Source organism: Chanodichthys erythropterus, chromosome 11 (assembly GCF_024489055.1).
Source record: "Chanodichthys erythropterus isolate Z2021 chromosome 11, ASM2448905v1, whole genome shotgun sequence".
In the NCBI taxonomy this organism is placed as follows: domain Eukaryota; kingdom Metazoa; phylum Chordata; class Actinopteri; order Cypriniformes; family Xenocyprididae; genus Chanodichthys; species Chanodichthys erythropterus.
In genome coordinates, this window is record NC_090231.1 from 52260987 (window position 1) to 52282608 (window position 21622).

The 21622-nt window shown below is 37.0% G+C and overlaps 1 protein-coding gene across 4 annotated transcripts in view; it reads left to right on the forward strand.

Moving 5' to 3' along the window:
* The window catches only part of kcnip4a (potassium voltage-gated channel interacting protein 4a), a 245788-nt gene that overhangs the window by 167257 nt on the left and 56909 nt on the right, over nt 1-21622 (forward strand). Inside the window, exons 2-3 of one of the 4 annotated variants that reach the window (XM_067400011.1) lie at nt 3486-3498; nt 4516-4518. The exons of the other annotated variants lie outside the window; for them this stretch is intronic. Of the exons in view, the coding sequence (XP_067256112.1) occupies nt 3486-3498; nt 4516-4518 (16 nt within the window). The remainder of the gene's footprint in view (nt 1-3485; nt 3499-4515; nt 4519-21622) is intronic. 4 annotated transcript variants of the gene reach the window in all.

Genomic DNA, 21622 nt, shown 5'->3' on the forward strand with positions numbered 1-21622 from the left:
TGCACTAAATAGATGGTGGTCGACATTGTCAAAGAATAGTCTGAATAGTTGCACTGGAATACTTTGAGAAACATTTAAAAAGTGAAACTTGATTTGTTGCTCCAGATGAAGAGTCTGAAGCAGCAGCCACAAAGCACACAGTCATTATCTGTTGTCATTTTGACTGATAAAACTGTTTTCTGTCTGGAAATGCTGCCAGTTGGTAATATGTCAAATTTAGCACCTTCCTCATTCTTTGTTTGGGTTTCATTATTAGATCATCTTTTTCAATCCCTTTGTCTAAAGGCATGTCTTTTCTGTTCTGCCCTGCACCAAGTTGTTGTTTTTTCTGCTTGAAGAAAATTATAGTAATTTGATAGGTCATTCATCTTCAGTCCAGAGTATTTTTGACCAATTATTTTTCGCAGGTGATGGAACATAAATGCTCTTGACATTTAAAAGCTACCCATATATCTGTGCTGACAACATGACAATGAAATACCATGCAATTTTCTTCAAATGTTCCTGTCTTAGAAATGTCAAAAACGCAGCGTCCTAACCAGGTGCAACAATAAAAAGTTTCCAGTGACAAGCAATTTATGTGTCCACAACACACTGAAAGCCAATCAGAATGTATTTTTGGTACGTTCACACGACAACAAAAACTGGAAAAGTTAAATTATCAAAGCAATCCCCGTTCACATGCACCCGCGAAAGCGATTAAAAACGCTGTATTATCATGCCAGGCCAGTAGTTGGCGATGTCACTTTGTAAAGAAACACTTCAAGCCTACAGACTGAACACATAATACGCATGCGCAAGACATCACCGTTTTCGCATTTTCGCATGTTTACACAGAGTCAATAATGGCATAATTTTACAAAATTTTGCACTTTTAAACCTGTTTTCAGGCCCAAAACGCCGTTGTTTTCTGTTTTTAACTTAAAATTGTGTAAACAGCCCCTAAGTTTAAAAAATCTCCTAAAAAATCTAATAGTTGACTGTAACAACGTTCGTAGATAACGAAGGAGGAGGCGGGAACCGGCGAACGTTAAATATAACTTTAATATAAAACAAACAAAGAACAAAACTAAAGTAATGCTGGCAGACCCTCGCGGATGTCTGCCGGCCACACAAACATAATAAAACATCAAATAATATCCAGGCCTGGTCCTCTCTCGTCCTTCACTGTCGTCGCTCCTCCTTTTATGCTTCCAGAGCTCCTCCGTGAGAGACTCAAGGCCGGTGCACCTCGCAGGTGGAGCTCATTATCTCTCGCGTCACCGGCCTCGCGCCGTTCCCTCACGGCTCTCTGACAAAGTAGACCATTAGCAAATATATACATTTAATATATACATTTTGCTGTCTTTCTTTTCTGGTAAATAAATAGCATTAAGAAAAAGAGCATTAAGTTGGCATTCTCATTTGTTTAAATAAATATGTAGAATGAAATTATTATTTATTATTATTAGAATGAAATTATTTAACAGATTATTCTTGAAAAAGTCATCAAAGGTCCTTCTTATAGTAGACCAAACTTCTAAGAAAATCCTTCATATTTAAACTGTAAATCTACAACGTACAGCAAGGAAACTGTCATGTTCTTCTGCTATTGATAGATGGAAGTGCAGGTCAATGTTTTCAGACAAATCTCTTGTTCCTTGAGCCAGCTGTGAGCCATCTGTCCCAGCAATATTAGTCTTTCCGACCACATTAGCGGCTTTGCCGGACCAAGACCACACACTTTTGTATCAAACATCAGTTTTAGCAACAATGCTTATCTTACTGAATATTGCATCATTTGCATTGCATCAAATAACATGGCTGAAGCTTGTAATTTGGTCCTCCAGTGTCCTGCTTGAATAAACCTCAGATAAACCTTGATTTGAACCATTAAAAAAATATTGCAGAGAATGTAATAAACACATTAGAGGGCACTTTGGACAGCAGGTATAGAGCTAAACACCTGACAACGTTTCTCAAGCATTGTGGTCTGTACTGTATGTTGTGAGCAGAAACTGTTATTTCACCCTCAATTGTATATTCAGCACTGCTCAGGGCAGCCACGCTTCACAAGCTTTAATTGCTCACATTTCACACTAAGTGCTTTTGGGGATTTGAGGATATGACGGGCTAATTCCCTGCTTTCTACATATTTGAAACAAATATTGCTTCACATGGTATAGTGGATATTGCTATAACGCGTGCAATTATAGCCTACCAGAGACATTATTTGGCTATTTCAAACACCTTGATCAGACCCCCGCTTGTAGTGTATTTTTATGTCATTTTAGTGAACATCTGAAACATTTGAAAGCCCTTGTTTAAATAAGGCATACATTTGATTCTTATGAAAGACAATTAAGTCTTGACATGTAACTGTCATGTAACAAAATAACCACTATTTGGACAAAAGTATTGGGATGCACCTCCTAAAGGGTTAGTTAACCCAAAAAATGAAAATTATCCCATGATTTATTCACCCTCAAGCCATCCTAGGAGTATATGACTATCGTCTTTCAGACAAACACAAATGGAGATATATTCAAAAAATATTTAAAAATATCCTTGCTCCAAAAATATTCTTCTCCAAATTGAATCGCATTTTTGAGGGCCTAAACGTGCTCGAAAACTTATGAAACTTTGCACACGCATCAGAAGTGGTGAAAATTTAAATCTGATATGGGTTTCAGAATTAGGTGTGGCAAAATGGCTCCTACAAAATTTTAATTAAGCACCCTTTGTGCTTTGTTTTTACGTACAGGAATGAAATTCGGTAGACACATGTAACAGCCCAATACCTACAAAAAGGTATCTCAGGAAGTGAGATATTTTGAATTTTCTCTACAACATTTTTGTAGTTTTTGCCATTTCCAGACATTGTACTTTAATCTTTATTACTCAAAATCTTTAATCAGATCAACATCATATTTAGTCAGTCTAATCTTAAGGCCATAGTGATGTTAAATTGCGAAGATCTAGAGTTTTTACTGAAGGGCGTGTCCGTGACGGCCTCACAAATTCTGATGTTTCGACATATAACAGGAAGTTGTAATTTGGGCAAACAATGTCCGATCTGCCCCAAACTTCAATGTGTGATGAGAGTCCTGGCCTAAAGACATCTATATGCCAATATTCAGTTAGTCATAGTGCCACCTGTTGGCAACAGGAAATGGCATGCTTTACACTGTAATTCACTCCCAGAAACACATTTAAATATGCCATGAAGCATGCTAGAAACATGTTAAATCATGAAACCCTTGGCTAAGTGCTAATGTATGCGATTATTGCCAAGAAACTGGAAATTGTTGTAACTCCAATCTGCCTCAAACTTCACATGTTTGATAATAGTCCTGGCTTGAAGACATCTACATGGCAAAATTTATTTATAGTCATATCACCACCAGCTGGTAGCAGGAAGTGTGGCAAATACAAATAACTGACGTTGTCCTCCTATATTTATATACTTAAATGCGTATTTCCCACCGTGCTCTGTTTTCCTAAAGCCACTGGGTGGAGGTGACACGGGTACAAGGGCCCTTTCATCGCTGCTTGCAGCTTTAATTTTTTTAAATACATTTTTATTTAATAATAATCACCATAAAAGTCATATTCACTGGGTTAAAAACAGTGGCCTATGACAAATCTCTTTCCCTAATAAGGTTTGAGTTGCTCTAAAAGGATGGTTGCACTCAAAAAAAATCCAAATAGAGCCATCTGGTGAAAATTGCTGTTGTTGTTTTGTTTTTTGTTTTTTTAATATCACAGGCTGTCCAAATTGCCCCATATACCCTTAACCCTTAAATGCATGACCGCCAATCATTCTTACATATTCGGGTCTTTATCGACCCGGAACTATATCTAACATGGAAGGATCTCTACCTGTCGCGATAATATAAAACTCCTCTGATATTAGAGTAACAATTACAGAAGAATAAAATAAATCGTATTTTGTTACCTTTTGGAGCTTGAAAGGGCTCATTCTGAGCAGATTTTTTATGCCATCATCACTGTCCTCATCAGAGCTCATTTCCCAGTAAATTCAGCAAATAATGGGCTAGTTTTATGTTTCTGGTCACGAATATGAGCCCATTCGCGATCTCAAACGTATTCTCAAAACTATTTAATTTTCAACATCTTCAAAATCAATATTTCTATCACTAACAGCTTCACCAGATCAATCCAGTAACAGTTACAGTCATATTTCATTGCATTCAGTACTTACTCTGCAGTAAATCACTGAGCCATTTCATGTTGTTATTATTATTTCGTTTTCTGTCTAAATGAGTTGTCACTTCAGCATTGTGTATCAGACACTGCCACCTTGTGGAATAAAGGTGAATCGCACTTATTCCGTCACCTGAGATTCAATTATTGTTGTGCAGAAAAATATATGTACACTCATACACACCTCGGGTCGTTTGCGACCCTATACAATTTTTACAAAAAATGAATACAAAAATAGGCATTCTTTTATAATTTTATGATTTTTTTCTTGTTATATTCTTTATAATGAATTGATTGAGGAATACCAAGAAGGTTGATGTCCAACTTTAAAAAATGAACGAGGAGGAGGGTAGTGAATGACGTCCCGGGTCACAAAAGACCCGAGGTATGCATTTAAGGGTTAAATAGGGCATTTGTAGTGGTGTCTATAACCATAGTGGATGTTATCAAGTGCACTCATTCAATCCCACAATGCACTACATTGTGGGATTGTAATGTGTATGACTTATGTACACTCGACGGCCAGAGAATACCCATAATGCACTGTGAGAGTCATGCCGACATTCCCACATCTTGCCAGAAAATGGCGCTCGCAGCTGAATCATTCCTCCATCGGTTTTGCAAACCACTGGTCCAATGTGGGTACAGCATAAAATCATACAAATATAAATTCCTTTTTAATTGATTAAATTGTTTAATTAAGGTTTATTCATAGCTTCCACAACAGGTTTCAAGATAAATCATTTCATTACTACTGGAGCTGCAAGTTAGCCAAGTATCAAATGATTTTTAAACAGCTAGCACAATCTATGCAAAAACGCCAGCCCTTCTGGCACAACCTTACTTTCACTCCTTCAACTGGACTATATTAGTGGGCTAATGTTGGGAATAGTGAATGAGGATATAGGGGCGGTTTCGAACACAGCCACGGTGTCTGTTTTTTACCATTATCATGCATTCCTACTGCATGACATCAGAGTCTGAGTTCCTCCTATATTATTCATGAGGAGGCATGGCCTTATCCTTAGGCAGGTATTGTGTTTCTGTACATGATGTTTGTCATCTACAAGCAATGATCACAAGTGTGCCTTTGCACAATGCGAATGTGTGACGGACTTGCATGCTTCCTCTTTAGCTACAGGTCATTGTCGCTACATCGCACCTCTGACATTTTAAATGAGGATATTGTTAAAAAGCTGAATTGTGAGCAGCGTTTGTGTTGCTGTTTGAATCAGGACAGGCTTTCCTCACATAACCCTTCATTGGACAGGCCAGGCTTGATAAGAGTCCCCACAGGACAGGGAGGCTTTGACCGTAAAATGAAATATGTAATCTCTCACCAAAATCGATTTTATAACCAGCAGAAATCGAAGAACAAAGAGCATTCACATCTGAGGCACATCCTATGCTCGACAGAGATAAGAAATCGACCCCACTAAGGGTTCTCCATCAACACTCTCTGACATTTTACATCACCTTTAAGATTTCACAGAAAGACAACACAGAAGAGGGGCGACTGCCATTATGACACTCGCTGTAGCTGTCGATGGAGTGAATGCTGCTGTCTGGTGATTTATGTTTGACATTTACAGCGATTTTTGATACTCTATGCAATTTGTTTAACCTTTTGGGCAGAAACTATGAGTTGCTAATTATTCCTTCTGAATAGGCTAGTGTCATAGTTTTATTAAAACCAAGCTATTATAGGCAGATGGAGGGGGGAAAACACAATGAGCAAAATTAAAAATGGCTGAAGGCATAATCTGAATAATTACATGAGCCACATTAATAACCCTACACTAAATTATTTGCTCCAAAAAAGGAATAAAATCATTTGGTATGAGACCTTTAAGCAGCTAGAGATATGGGGAATTGTTAAATTAACTGTAATACATGCAAATGGCACTGTTTATAAATTATGCTGTTTAATGAATCTTGTAAGGCTGTGAAATCATGTTAGTGTTAGTGTATGTTACAATCCTTTGACATCTCTCAACTGATGTCAGATATTATGGGCCAGAAGGTGGCAGTAGTCATGCATTTTTAGGGAGGAAGCATTAGTAGTTGTTAGGATGCTAGAATGTACTGTTGTAAATCAATCTCTTTGAGTCAGTGGAAGCACAAAAATAGTAATTCTAAGCTATGATGAGTTTAATTTTGTTTACTTAAATGGAAAAATGGAATGATGAGTTGAAAGGAATTTACTCACCCTCATCCCAAACCTTTATCCTGTTGTTTTTGTAATTGTAAAGAATCTCCACACAGGTCTTTCCATAACCTTGTGGAAAAAGAGCTAGCATACTTTAAAAAAGTGTATATATATATATATATATATATATATATATATATATATATATATATATATATATATATATATATATATATATATTCCAGAAATAATGTAATGTTGTCAAACACTTAATATAATGTAAACTGAAATTGAATGAAAATGTGTTATAGCTTTAGATTCATTTGTTGAAACTTGTATGTGATGTAGATACTTAAATGTTTTTGTAATAACACATTTGTAATGATGAAGCTGCAATTTAGTGCATTTCAAATATATTAACTTTAAATATAAACTTTAAATAACAGACTACAGTTCAAATTATGATCAAGTACTTTACAAGTGCTTTCGTATGTTAGTCAACACCTCAAAATAAGTGTACTTTCAAAGTAAACCTTTTTAATTTGACATTTTTAGAAAGTGCACTTTTTAAATGTGTTAAGAAACATGAAAGTGTAGGCTACTCTCTTTAAGTACACTTAAGTGTTTTATTTCATTAATGTTATATTATCTGCAAGTAGTTTTTTAAAAAAATATATACTTTTAAGATCGCTACAAATACATTCAATACAATTAAGCACACTTAGGCTATTTTTCATAAGTATGTATGAATGTTTTGTTTTGAGAGTGAATTCCTCACACAAAACTATGGTATGACTTAAAGTCCCCCTAAAATCAAAATTAAAGTTTTTTTTAGCTTTTAGTATGAATATGTTAGCCTTAAGGTTATTAATAAGCTGGTGTGTTCCAGAAAAAAAAAAATCGCATTTAGGAGATACAAGCATTCAAACTTACAGTCTCTCACTTCCGCTAAAATGGATCACGGATTTTCATGACATCACATCACACTTCATCTTCTTGTCAAATCTTCGGTTCAATCAAATGCTCTCTAGAATCTGAAGTCCCGCCCCCTGCTACACTATCAACAGACGCTGAAGCCTCGGCTGAAAAATCGGTCATTTGCTCACACATTTACTGGTTTCTACATGGAGAATGGCACATAGTGCACTATATAGAGAATAGGGAACGATTCAGACAGTGTAAATATGCTTTCCATTGACACAAACGAAGTCCTTTTTCGTGTTAGTGTCACATGAACCGTCGCGACACGAGCAGCACAGTCTGCTCCGGTCCAGAGACACGAGAGCACAGAGCGGATCATATCCACGAGTCGGCTCAGACCACAAAAGTTATCGGACTCATTTGAATTCTGCACAGAATGCTGTATATAAGCGATATAAAGGACATCATGAGGAGAAACGGTTAGAGATTAGAAAAAAACTGAGTCTAACGGCTCTGGCCGAGCTGTAACATAAACGAAACGCTATTGGCTATTTAAAAAAAGGGGCAGGGCTGTTCAATATATCGCCCTGTCTGCCTGTTTCAGTTGAAATTATGTCAACACATTGAATAATGCTGCGCGTTCCAGTGGGCCTTTAATAAGGAATTGAAATATGCATACAGACTGCTTCCATGGTGCTTTTATAGCCTGTGGTTACTAAACTTGCATGGAGAAAAAAGCAGTGTATTGATTCTTCAAATTAGCCTTTTGTATGATTTAGAGCTGCACTATTCTGAATAAAATGAGATTTTTTTTTTTTTTTTTTTTTAAATACAGATCACGATTCTGAATAGACAACTAAGCACAAAATGTAAATTTCTAGAGGTTCTGACAAAAATATTAATAAAATATGAATTGCTGGAAAATGTTTAATTAATTTCAATATATTAATGACTCAATAATAAATACTTTTTTCATTACTGGATGAACAGGGTTTAACAAATCTTTTGAATGAATGATTCAATGACAAAGTCACTTGCCATCTAGTGGTATAACGAGGTAATTTATACAACAGATATTTGAAGCACCACGTTAGTTTGTGATGTCAAATGTTTATTGAACTGTAAACCTTTATCTTAGTACTTCTGTGGTAATTTGAATATTTGGCAGCTACAGTATTTCGGGTATCCAAGACCAAGTCCTATCTATTTGAAAGGGGGAATCCTGAAATCTCAAAAACTGTTTGGCGAACTCACAATTAAATAACATATTTCAAAAAAGCAATAAAATCTGACATGAACTATCCCATATATGTTGTTTCTAATGCTTAAATAGAGTTAAAAAGCTTATTTTTCAGGCTAGATGAGCCAATGTGCATGTGCAGTCATAATGTCGAGTCTCAGGTTTCTATGGGAACCGGAGCTTCTAATGGCAGCTGCAGTGATGCAATGACTTTATCAATCAGCGATTGGCTCTTTTACTTAGAAGGTGCGACATATTCCGCCATATTGCGTGTTGCAGTCAGTGTTGCCAAGTCCGTGGTTTTCCCGCGGAATTGGGCTACTTTTACACTATTGCCATGGGTTGTTTTTCATGTCCGCTGGTTGAATCAACCCAAAATAACGTGATATTTAGTTTTACCAGGGGAGCCCCACCAAAAAAGTGAATTTTACCCCCCTGAAATGCGATTGGGCTAATTTTGGACTAGTTTTGAGGAGCAATTTGTTGTGAAAACCTGGCAACCCTGATTGCAGTTTTCTTCCATTCATAACTAATAGGAGTGAAGCGTCTTTCTATATCTATAGTCTTTGAAATAACTACTCTCTCTCTCTGGATTCAGCGGCAGCACAAACACCAATGTGAATGTTCTGGTAGGATTTTTGTCAAAGGTTTAATAGACACAGGCGAAAAGATTGCGTGGGTGTTTGAATCGAGATCGCGATCTTTTTATGATTAATCGTGCAGCTCTGGTGTGAATTAATAAATAATGGCAGATTTTTAACGTGGGGGTGAACTGTCCCTTTAAGGGTAATTTAGTGAGTACACTTTAGCTGTTTATTGAACAGGACAGACTTCCCTCTTCAGTCATGTAATCAATGCTGTAGGTTTCCTTAGAGTATAGACATTGTGCAAATAAATGCACAGTCAAACTGTTTAAAGAATGAGTTCATTATGCATTGATTTTTGCACTGCATGTTGTGCTAAATTACAGGTCATGTGACATGCTGGTCTATATCCATATGAAATGAGGTAAATTAGGTGAGAATTAGATTAAACTGGTTCTAAGTGAAGGAAGTGAGGACAGGAAGAGAGAGCTGAGTGAGTATTACTTTCTCATCCCTATTTTTCATACTTTTCGCTCTTCTTCTCATTTCCTTTCCCTCCCCTCATCTCTCTCTCTCTCTCTCTCTCCCCCACACACACACCTCGCACACATCGGCACACATTTCAAACTCTCACTCTCGTCTCTGACTCTCCTGTGTTGGGAGACTCAGATCCTGAGAGTTGAACCTCAGGCTCCCAGGCTGGATTTGGAGCAGGAGTGGAGCGCTGCACTACGTGGGTGCCTCGGGCAACCCGGCCAGTGCAAGCTGGCGGCTGGACGAAACTGGAGCGAGGAGTTTGGCACGGGGTCAGGAGAGTCAGGCAGGTGGCATGAACAGGAGCAGGGGTTCGTGATAAACGCAATGTGGGAAACGGAGGGTCTGCAGACACTCGGCATTGTGTTGATCGTGTGCGCTTCGCTCAAGCTCCTACATCTCCTTGGGCTTATCAGCTTCTCAGAGGGTAAGAGAGACTGAGACGGGCTTCATTTGAAGAGTTTATGCGTCTGAGATCTTTTTTTAGATGTCCTGTCAGAATGACCTTGATAAATATGTCTCTAGATCTATAAAGTGTTCTGAAGTTTTAAAAGAGTGGAAATGTGAGAATGTTGGTGAACATGGAAAGATATGAAATGGCAAATACTCTGTAGACAAGTTGTAAGGGTTTATGTGAATATGTCAGGAGTAGTGCCAGATCGACACATTAGGTCTTCCTTCTCTCTTAACTATTAAGCTTTATAAATGAAATGGCAGAAAAATGGAATAATCGGTTTATATAATGTTCAGTTTCTTAACATCAGCTATCATACTTCTAAAGCATTTATTAATCTTAGTTTGTTCATTTTAACATTTCAACATTTGAAATGTTAAACATTTCAGATCAATTTTTTTTAGTATTAATTTTTTTATTAATTTTATATATATAAGAAATTAAATTAATATGAGCTAACATGAACTAGCAATAAACAGTTGTACATAAAAACTGTAACAAATATATTGCTTGTTGTTAGTTAATGCATTAGTTAACTAATGGGACCTTATATTGTAAAGTGTTACCGAATAATAATTAACAATTAACAAAAAAACATAATAAACCAAAGTAAACCACACTTCCACAATTAAAAATAAAATTTACCTGCTCAGAAATTCTTGATCAGTTTTTTTTAATGCTTTCTACACTTTTCAATAGTATTAATTTTCCCTATGAAAGTTTTGTTGTCGAGCAGATGAATCCATTTAAAAACATATAATATTATTTGCTTGCCTTAAAGGTGCAATATATAAGATTTTTGCAGTAAAATATCCAAAAACCACTTGGCCAGTGTTATATTTTGTTCACTTGAGTACTTACAATATTTCCAACTATTTGTAAATTAAGAGAAAATTGCAATTTTAACCAAGGCTTCGGGACGTGTGAGGAGTCGCCTATCAATTGCTTCATATCCGTGTTGCCCTCGTTTCCGGTTTTATTTTGTAAAAACCATGGAAACACACTATTTTGTGAAGTAGCTAACATAGCATAATCAGATGCGGCTTTATTTTTAGTAACAGTAATACAGAATTTTCTCCATCATACAATACGCTTTTAAAATTAATTGCATGCCATTTATCAACATAAGCCATCCAGCATTTAATATGATACTCTAAAATCAATCTATCTTACTGCAGTGTGTAACAGTGTCTCACAGCAGAGTAACATTATAAACATAATTTTCAACACACTCAAATGTATCTAATATGATAAACAGAGCTGTGTTACCTCATACTCATGACCAGAAAAGCGGAAGCGGCGCCGGCGACTGTCATAATAAAAGTCCCGCTGCTCGTGAGGCGTGTGTTGCGCAATCGCTCCAGCTCCTCGTTCAGCTTCCACAACACTCGCTCCTGCTCTGCGTCATACTACAGTAACGTTAATAATCTCATCCATGAACATGATTTCTTCCCGAGTCCTATCCCTATTCTTTTGCACCGGCTGTGAGGTGAAGACCACATGTCCCAAGATTCCACGCTCAAACTTGCTGTCATCAAACTACGCCTTTGTTTTGAATAGCGAACTCCAGCAGACAGAAATCTTACATATTGCACCTTTAACCATAAAATATGCAGAATCAGTTTCTTCTCTTTTAATTCTGGGTTCAGTCTCTAAATCAAGCTAGTCTAATGTCAAACACGTATTAATTTCTTCACCTGTTCACATGCTAGATGTACATTTCTCCCACATTTTTATTCATTCATTCATTTATTTATTTTAGATTATAAACAATGTATAGAATTAAATAGTTCTCATGAAATTAACATTCTGTCATAATTTACTCATCTAAAAAACTCTGAATAGGAACAAATGTTCATGCTACAAATGTTTAACAAGAGTAACCCATGTGATTCATTAATCTGAAATCTGAAGTCATACAATAACATTCAGATGCATTAAAATCTTGCACATTCAAATCTGGCACACTTGAGTCATAAGTGTGCCTGATTAAAATGTGTAAGATTTTTATTTGAATGTGCAAGATTTTTACTATTGCTATTCTCTGCAATTTCATTATTGTGTTATAAGTTATGACACATGACTGAACTTGCAGAGAACAAACCCTGCTCACTGGAGGAAAAATATGTATATGAACTTCACCAAAACAGGAAATTTGAATGTGAAAATCTGAAAAGCTTTACAGAGGTCTTGTAATAAAGCATATACCTGCTTTTGTGTTGCACAGAAGAAAAGAAGGGAAATTAAGTGATGACAGTTTCTGTTGTTGTGTAGGCATGCATGGTTTGGTCCCCCCCCAAAAAAAATCATAGTGCAATTAAACTGAAATATGAAAAGAGTACAAAAAGGACATGTATAATGAGGGTATTGACACAACTGAGCTGGTATACCTGGTCCACCAGCAGCACTCCTGCTTCCCATGCTGGTTCCAGCATGCAAAACATACATTGCATCTTGCATGTTTTGTATCTGCTATATTTGACCAAATTAATATTACAGCGACCAAAGAATAATAATGTTCTGCAGTTTTAACTAAACTGCTGTCTACAGAGGCATTGCATTTTGTTTATGTTTGTAAGGCTGCTTTGCAGAGGATGCATTTAAAGTGTTGCCATGTCCGCTTATTACAGTATAAGCGTTTTTGGGCTTGTTGTCTGAGCTTGGCTCATAATCTAGTTTTTGGAGTTGATAAGTGTAAGCAGGTGTGGGTCATGATATTTCGGTCTTGTTTTCAATATAAAGCATTAGGATTTATCTTGGTTTATGGTGGACTTGTTTGCTGTTTTTTCTAGAAAGATCTGGCAACACAAATTGTTGAGTTGATGACAATGACTTGTACCTCTTTCAGGGATGTCTTTGCCTCTATCCTGTGATTTTCTTGCACCTCACACACAAAGAAGAGAGGTATATCTCTGATGCACATTAACATATGTCATTAACAACTTAGCTGCTCAGTACACACTGCAGGAACATTTTTGTAAATGCGGTTGTCACTACCTGTATTTTTTCAGGAGTTAAAGGGATAGTTCACCCAAAAATGAAAATTATCCCATGATTTACTCACCCTCAAGCCATCCTAGGTGTGTATGAATATCTTCTTTCAGATGAACACAATCAGAGTTATATTTATGGGTTAATAAAGGCCTTCTAAAATGAAGCAATGGGATTTTGTAAAAAAAAAAAAAAAAAAATGCATATTTAAAACTTTATAAACTAAAATAACTAGCTTTCAACAGATGACCGAACACATAGAGGAGGTACGAAAGAGTAACGCCTGACCCAATGTATGACGTAGGTTTGCGGTTCCAACAAACTGAAGCTCCTCTTCTCTTATATCGAAATCCTTTTCTCTTTAAAAATCTTCTAATTCGTGACCAGTGTTTTGTTTTGCTCTATCCTCTGCGCTTCCACGTTCGTTATTGCGTCAGGTCAGAGGTCACTCTTCTGCCGCAAATCAATATGTCTGGCCGTCTGCCAGAAGCTAGTTATTATAGTTAATAAAGTTTTAAATATGGATATTTTTCTTACAAAAACCCATCACTTTTGTTTCAGAAGGAATTTATTAACCCCCTGTATGGAAAACTTTTATGATGGATGGATGCATTTTCGGGGGGGCTTCAAAATCACTACCTTATAAAGCTTTTAAGAGCCAGGATATTTTTAAATATATCTCTGATTGTGTTTTTCTGAAAGAAGATAGTCATATACACCTAGGATGGCTTGAGGATGAGTAAATCATGGGATAATTTTCATTTTTGAGTGAAATAACTTTAATTCGCTTGTAGATTACTGAACTCTGTGTGGATACAGAATGGGATTAAGCACTAAAAGGTGAACTGACAACCGAATTTAGCTTCAGTGTGTATATGTAGCCTTGCAGAGTCACCTTCCACACACTGATATCATGCTGTTCCAGTACTATGGGAGTCTTCAGACATCAGATTAAAGGCCAGAGACCATTACTTTCTGTGTGGCTTGCTTGCTCTGGTGATTAAATGCACTTCTGCGATCACAGACTCTCCAATAGTTGTACGCCTTGCAATCTGCCCAGTTTACTTTTAAAATGCTTAATTTTCCAGGTTGTATTTTTCTATGTCTCTGTGGGTTCATTGCAATGGCTCATTTACTGTCACTATTAGAGCTAATAGGATGTCGGCTGAACAATGGATCTTATTACCACAGTGTTTCTTTTCGTTTATGAAATGTCAAACACTAGAAGCGTTTTAGGATTATATCACGCTGCCTATCTAATGCCACTCTAAATGCCAACATCTTTTCCTGGCTTAGTCTGCACTTCCATCCCTCTTAAACATGGATGATATTTGCCATTAACCCCAGTCACAGACAGCTACTCTCAGTAAATGCTTTAGCCCCGATCTCACTTATGAGCTCACAGGTGTTATTGACCCTAGATCAGGGGTCATTTGATCATTACGGCTGTAAGCACTGTGGAACAATAGCACAGACGACAAGAGGTCACACCCAATCAGTGTGTCAGTGAAGATAAATTTTGTCCAGTTGACCTGCACTCACACAGGTGCGCATGCACTCGACGAGCGTGAGTCAGGGACTCATAAAGTTCCCGTGTCAAATTAACAGCGGCGCCAACCATTAACACAGAGAACATTGCAGCCGCACCGGTGCGGTACCCTCACTTCTGGCCTTTGTCTTTGACATGTCTTTGTAAGAGATTTACAAGTTCATAACAGGTCTGAGGATGAAATTTAGTTCAGAAAGACAGGGCTGAGGTTCTATGATAATAATCTGTCATGTTTATTTTTTTTTTTAAATAATTAAAGTATTAAAGTAATTTAAGAATGTATTTTGTATGTATTTTTTATTAATTAATTTGGCCATTTAGTAATCAAAGACTAGCAAAACACCCTAAAACGGGAGTACTTACCCAATCAGTAATCGAAGACTACTAAAACACCTACATGGGTGCTCAAACATGTTTGTTTGTTTTAGTTTTAGTTTGTTTTGCTAAATACTGATTTCATTTAATGATGAAAAACAGGAGTGATTACCCACTCAGTAACCGAAGACTACCAAAACAACTACATGGTTACACACACATTTGTTTGTTTAGCTAAATACTTTCATATAATGATGAAAAACAGGAGTGCTTACCCACTCAGTAACCGAAGACTTTAAACACATGTTTGTTTGTTTGTTTGTAGTGTGTTTGTTTGTTTGTTTGTTTGTTTTGCTAAATACTGCTTTCATATAATGATGAAAAACAGGAGTGCTTACCCACTCAGTAACCGAAGACTTTAAACACATGTTTGTTTGTTTGTTTGTTTGTAGCGTGTTTGTTTGTTTGTTTGTTTTGCTAAATACTGCTTTCATATAATGATGAAAAACAGGAGTGCTTACCCACTCAGTAACCGAAGACTACCAAAACACCTACATTGTTACACACACGTTTGTTTGTTTGTTTGCTTGTTTCTAGCTTGCTTGCTTGTTTGTTTGTTTTGCTAAATACTGCTTTCATATAATGATGAAAAACAGGAGTGCTTACCCGCTCAATAATTGAAGACTACCAAAATACCTACATGGCTGCACACACGTTTGTTTGTTTGTTTGTTTGTTTGTTTGTTTGTTTGTTTGTTTTGCTAAATACTTATTTCATATAATGATGAAAAACAGGAGTGCTTAAACACTCAGTAACCGAATACTACCAAAACACCTACATTGTTACACACACGTTTGTTTGTTTGTTTCTATCTTGTTTGTTTGTTTGTTTGTTTTGCTAAATACTGCTTTCATATAATGATGAAAAACAGGAGTGCTTACCCACTCAGTAACCGAAGACTACCAAAACACCTACATGGCTGCACACACGTTTGTTTGTTTGTTTATTTGTTTATTTGTTTGTTTCTAGCTTGTTTGTTTGTTTTGCTAAATACTGCTTTCATATAATGATGAAAAACAGGAGTGCTTACCCGCTCAATAATTGAAGACTACCAAAATACCTACATGGCTGCACACACGTTTGTTTGTTTGTTTGTTTGTTTGTTTGTTTGTTTGTTTGTTTTGCTAAATACTGCTTTCATATAATGATGAAAAACAGGAGTGCTTACCTACTCAGTAATTGAAGACTACCAAAACACCTACATGGTTACACACACGTTTGTTTGTTTGTTTCTAGCTTGCTTGCTTGCTTGTTTGTTTGTTTGTTTTGCTAAATACTGCTTTCATATAATGATGAAAAACAGGAGTCCTTACCCACTCAGTAACCGAAGACTACCAAAACACCTACATGGTTACACACACGTTTGTTTCTTTGTTTCTAGCTTGTTTGTGTTTTTGGTAACTGAAGACTACCAAAACACCTACATGGTTACACACATGTTTGTTTGTTTGTTTGTTTGTTTGTTTGTTTGTTTGTTTGTTTGTTTCTAGCTTGTTTGCTTGTTTGTGTTTGTTTGTTTGTTTGTTTGTTTTCCTAAATACTGCTTTCATATAATGATGAAAAACAGGAGTGCTTACCTACTCAGTAACCAAAGACTACCAAAACACCTACATGGTTACACACACGTTTGTTTGTTTGTTTGTTTGTTTGTTTGTTTGTTTCTAGCTTGTTTGTGTTTTTGGTAACTGAAGACTACCAAAACACCTACATGGTTACACACATGTTTGTTTGTTTGTTTGTTTCTAGCTTGTTTGTGTTTGTTTGTTTGTTTGTTTGTTTTGCTAAATACTGCTTTCATATAATGATGAAAAACAGGAGTGCTTACTTACTCAATAATTGAAGACTACCAAAACACCTACATGGCTGCACACACGTTCGTTCGTTCATTTAAACATTTATTTAATAATTTTGCTAAATAATGCTTTCATATAATGATGGAACTACAGGAATGCTTACCCACGATTACACCAAAAAATCTTGAGTGGCAGCCCTTCAATTTAGATTAATTCTGCTGCAGACAGCGAAAGTCAAATAAAAGTGCAGTGGTCTTCAAATATCTCTGGACTCTCAAACTTCAGAATATACCTATATATCCATCTCATGAGAGCTGTATAAAAGCAGAAGGTTATGACTCTGGTTCAATGTCTGTGTTACCAGAGTTTAAGTGTTGGATAGTTTGATTGCTCATGTTTGTGAATGTACAGTACACACATTTCTCTTTTGTGGCTACAGATACCGAACTGCACATTAAGGTTTAATGTTTTTTTTTAATGTCCCAATTTAGATGCAAGACATCATGATAATGTTCTGTTTGCTATTGCTTTACAGGTCTATGATCAGAGCTCATGCTACTGCTATACTTGCTTCATGAGCTTTGTTTTGTTGCATGATTCAGTGTGGTCTGGTCCCAGTACAGGGAGTTTCTGTCAGTCAGTGGCTCTGAGTCAGCACATATACTGTTGAAATGTGGATCCAAGATGTTTTTTTTTTTTTCAAGTCAGTCAAATCTCAAGTCTCAAGTCATGATCAAAACTTGACTTGTGCCATCAGGTTACAAAATGTATCATAGCGACAAAAGTTTTTTGATATAATAAGTAGACAATACAGCAAGCATGTGCTAAACTTTCTAGATCTGAACTCCTTTATGAAAGCAGCAGCAACTCGTCATATTCCAGTCATCCTTCAGTTTAGTCCAAGTCTGTCCTCAAGAAGGCCTTGCATCCTTTGAATATCAATGAGTGTGTATATGCACTTCACCTGTGTGTTTGCAAGAGTACACGAAAGAATAACCTGTCTGCTGCTGGAAACACTAGCTTATTAACTTGCTTATAGTACTATAGCTATGAACACAAGGGTGAATTTGACAGTCTTACCAATTTACAAGTGATTTCTTTTTGCAATGAATCATTCAGTCTTCTACAACAACTGTCTAAATGAAGAAACAAAAGAGTGCAGCAATTAATGAAGTATGTTACATGTTTTGTGTTTCTTGGTTTTGATGTATGGATTTTTATTTTGAAGTGTATTATCTGTTCTCCTTGTTCCAGTGTTTTACTTCATGCGTTTAGTTCCTGTTTGCCTTAGTTTCCATAGCTGCCTTGTTTGTTTCCATAGTTACCCTCATTCCGAAGTGATTCATTGTTTGCACCTGTTCCTTGTTAGCCCCTTGTTTCCCTGCAGTCTGTTGTCGGTCATTGTCTTTATATATTTGTAAAGCTGTTGTTCTTGTTCCCTGTTTGGATTATGTCCCCTTTCCCTGTCTGGATTATCTTGTTCCCATTCCCTGTTTGAATCATCTTTGTGTTTTTTGAACTGCCAGCTCCACCTCGGTGGCCCTGGAAATCAAGGCAGAACCAGCAGTTCAAAAACTTTACTAATATCCAAAGACATGTGCAAAGACAAAGACTGACAACAGACTACTGAAACAGGTGTATAAATACACAGAAAAACAAAGGGCCAACAAGGAACAGGTGTGAACAATGAATCACTATGGAAACTGAGGCTAAAGAAAAAAAAAAGGCAAACAGGAACTAAACACAGGAAGTGAAACGGGGAACAGAAAGTACACTTCAAAATAAAAGTCATATATCAAAACCAAGAAACACAAAACCAGGGAACATATAACGGTATCTGTGTGTGAGAACGACAGAAAGAGACATTCGTTTGTAGCATTTATACTTGCTTGTCTATATAATAGCTACATTAAGATCTTATTTAGCATATTGTTAACATTACTATAATACAACAAAACAACCTGTTGAATGTGCTTAATGTTGTTGTATTGCAAAACACTTGTGCTGCTATTGAGGTAGGATATGGGTAAGGTTAGGGACAGGTTTGATGGTATGGGTAGGTTTAAAGGTGGGTTAATGGGTAAGGGAGGGGTCAGCAGTGTTAATTATAGATGTAATTACAGCTGTAAATATAAGTAAAAACATCTATGTACACAAGTGCATTGTATCAAATGATTCATTTAAATGTTTGTACATAGTAGTTAAAGACACTTAAAGGTGCAGTAGGTGATCAGGGGAATGCTAACGTTAGCCCGCTAGCATTGAAAGCATGCAATCCCACCCTTCCTGAAAATCGCCGTCCAAAGCCACGCCTCCGCCAAAACACATGAACGTGTGCAAGCACGTTAAGCCGAGTTCAGACTGCAAGATTTTAGCCCCGATATTGCCTCGCCGACAGGTTTTGAGAAATTGCCGACAAATGCCCGAAATCACAGGCAAATCGGTGCTCGTTCACGCGAGTGACAATCACGCAGTGTGAATGAGCAAAGACGCGATCTGAGAGAATCGCCGACGAGTCGCAGACGCCCGTGAGATATTTGGCATGCTAAATATCTGGACCTGTCGGCGATTCAAAATCCTGCTGGTTGAAAAGTGTTCCAACTGAAAACTACATCGGCGATGACTGACAGCCAATGAGAGAGCGAGATACAGAGCAGCGGGGAGTTCGGGGAGGAGTTCTAGACCACTCTCGTTGCAGAACACACAACAACCCTTGTTCCTTGCGTCTCCCCAACCATTTCCTCCTCCATATTCTTCTTTTCTTTTTCTTGTTTTTGCTGCAAATCAGCGCACAGGCAATTCATTTTGCAAGCTTCTTGCGGGCTACAATTTTTAATAATAATCCCAGTCTCACGCCAGAACTCCGGTCTTGCACGCGTGATATTGCGTTGTTTCCTTGTCACATCTCACGTGTGTTTGGTTGTGAAACGTAGTTTGCGTGCCAGACAGAGTTGTCGGCGATTCTTCCTATTGTAAAGTCATGCAGTGTGAAACCTTCTGTCTCCGATCCATCGTGCAGTTTGAACACAACAGCGACTGAATGCTGGCCAAGATAGTCATGCAGTGTGAAAAGAACAGTGACACGAATACTTTGAAAATCGTGCAGTCTGAACTCGGCTTTAATGACATTAAAATACCTCATTGCCATCTCTTAATTACGGTAGTTATGGCATGAACGCAGCATAAGCTCGTTGTTTGATTCGGTAGGAACTGTTTTGGTGGCTGCTGTTTGTTTGTGGTGCTCTGTGACTAAGGGTCTGTCTGTCTATTAGTATGTCCCAATTGGGACGCAGCATGAAAAGCGCTGATGACATGTGATGTCCGCGTGAACAGGGTATGTCAAAACATATGTTGACCGGTAGGTAGGACATCATATTAATTAATTCGGACCAAATATAATGATTGGATTTACATTTTATTTTGTGGTCCTACTCATTCCCCAGATGATATATATTTATAAAAATACATTTAGTCCTGCTAATATAGTAATTGCTATCATGATATAAGGAAACTTTCCACCAGTTTAACAAAAAAAGTTTCTGTTGAGAACCACCTATAGACCCTTTTACTGTTTGTACACGATGACGTAGCAACGTATGCGCGTGCATTTTGGCAACGAAACTATGGCGAGAATCAGCAGCGTGTCAAGCTACGCAAGCGAATTAAGCAACACAGACAGAGAACCACTGGGGAACAACACCCAAGATGCTTGCACCTGTAGGATGTTTGGATCGCCTGAGAATCTCAGTTCACGGCTTTATATGTCTGAGCCGCCTACTTACTTGCTCATTTGGTCACACAGCAGAAAGGACTAAATGCTTTACCAGCTTCTATTTCAAGAGTATGGTTATAAGTCTGACCTTTTCATTTAAGTGCCCATAATGATCATTCTCTCGATGTCTTAGAACACAGTCAGGAGAGGCTATAGCGGTGTAAACAGCAGGATATTTCATGATGCTAATGTCTGTTGTTTGTTTTGTTTGTTCCTCTATCTCTGTCAAGAAGTCTTAAAAAATGCATTACTTTGTTCAACACAATGTTGGCATTGTAACCTTATTGAGGCTTTGGAGTAAAAAGGAACATAACATAAGTTCACTTTCAAATCCCTGCTTGTGAAAAAGAAGTGTACTTAATTGTATTGAATGTGTGCCTGTAGTGTACTTGCAGATAATATCAATGATTAACAATGCTACAATTCTAAAGTGTTCTTTCTGGGATGTGCTGCTTGTATTCCTATATCTGTATGTCTCTGGTTATATATAGAATTTCTGTATTCATATATCTATAGATTAAGTATATAGAGCTCATCATTTTGCTGCAGTACGATTGTATAAATGGCACATATTTACAATACCATTCATTTCCTTGTACATGCTTTTTTAAAATATAAGGATTTCTTTTTCCTTTGTAGATGTAAACTGCTGGATCTGGTTGATGCAACTAAATCTCAAACTTGGTTAATAATTTGTTTTTTTAGCAAACACAAAACTCTTATGGTGTGGGAAGCTTTGTTAAAATACTTTGTAATTAGTAATACTGTTTCTCAAACATTTTTTTTTTCCCCATAAAATCCCATTTTCACTTCATAGCTTTGAAGATGATGCGGTGCATGCAGATGATTACAGGCGTAAGGCTTTTTAATTCATTATTTTTCATCAAAACAATGCAGGCAAATATCCTTCATCAGCATTTTCATGACTTTAATTAATGAACTGAATGTGGGAAAATTATGCCAACTAATCCTGCACCAGTGTATGATTATTCATAACAGGAAGATGCACAGCATCCAATATTTATGAGCTCACATTTTTTTCTGCAATGTGGTT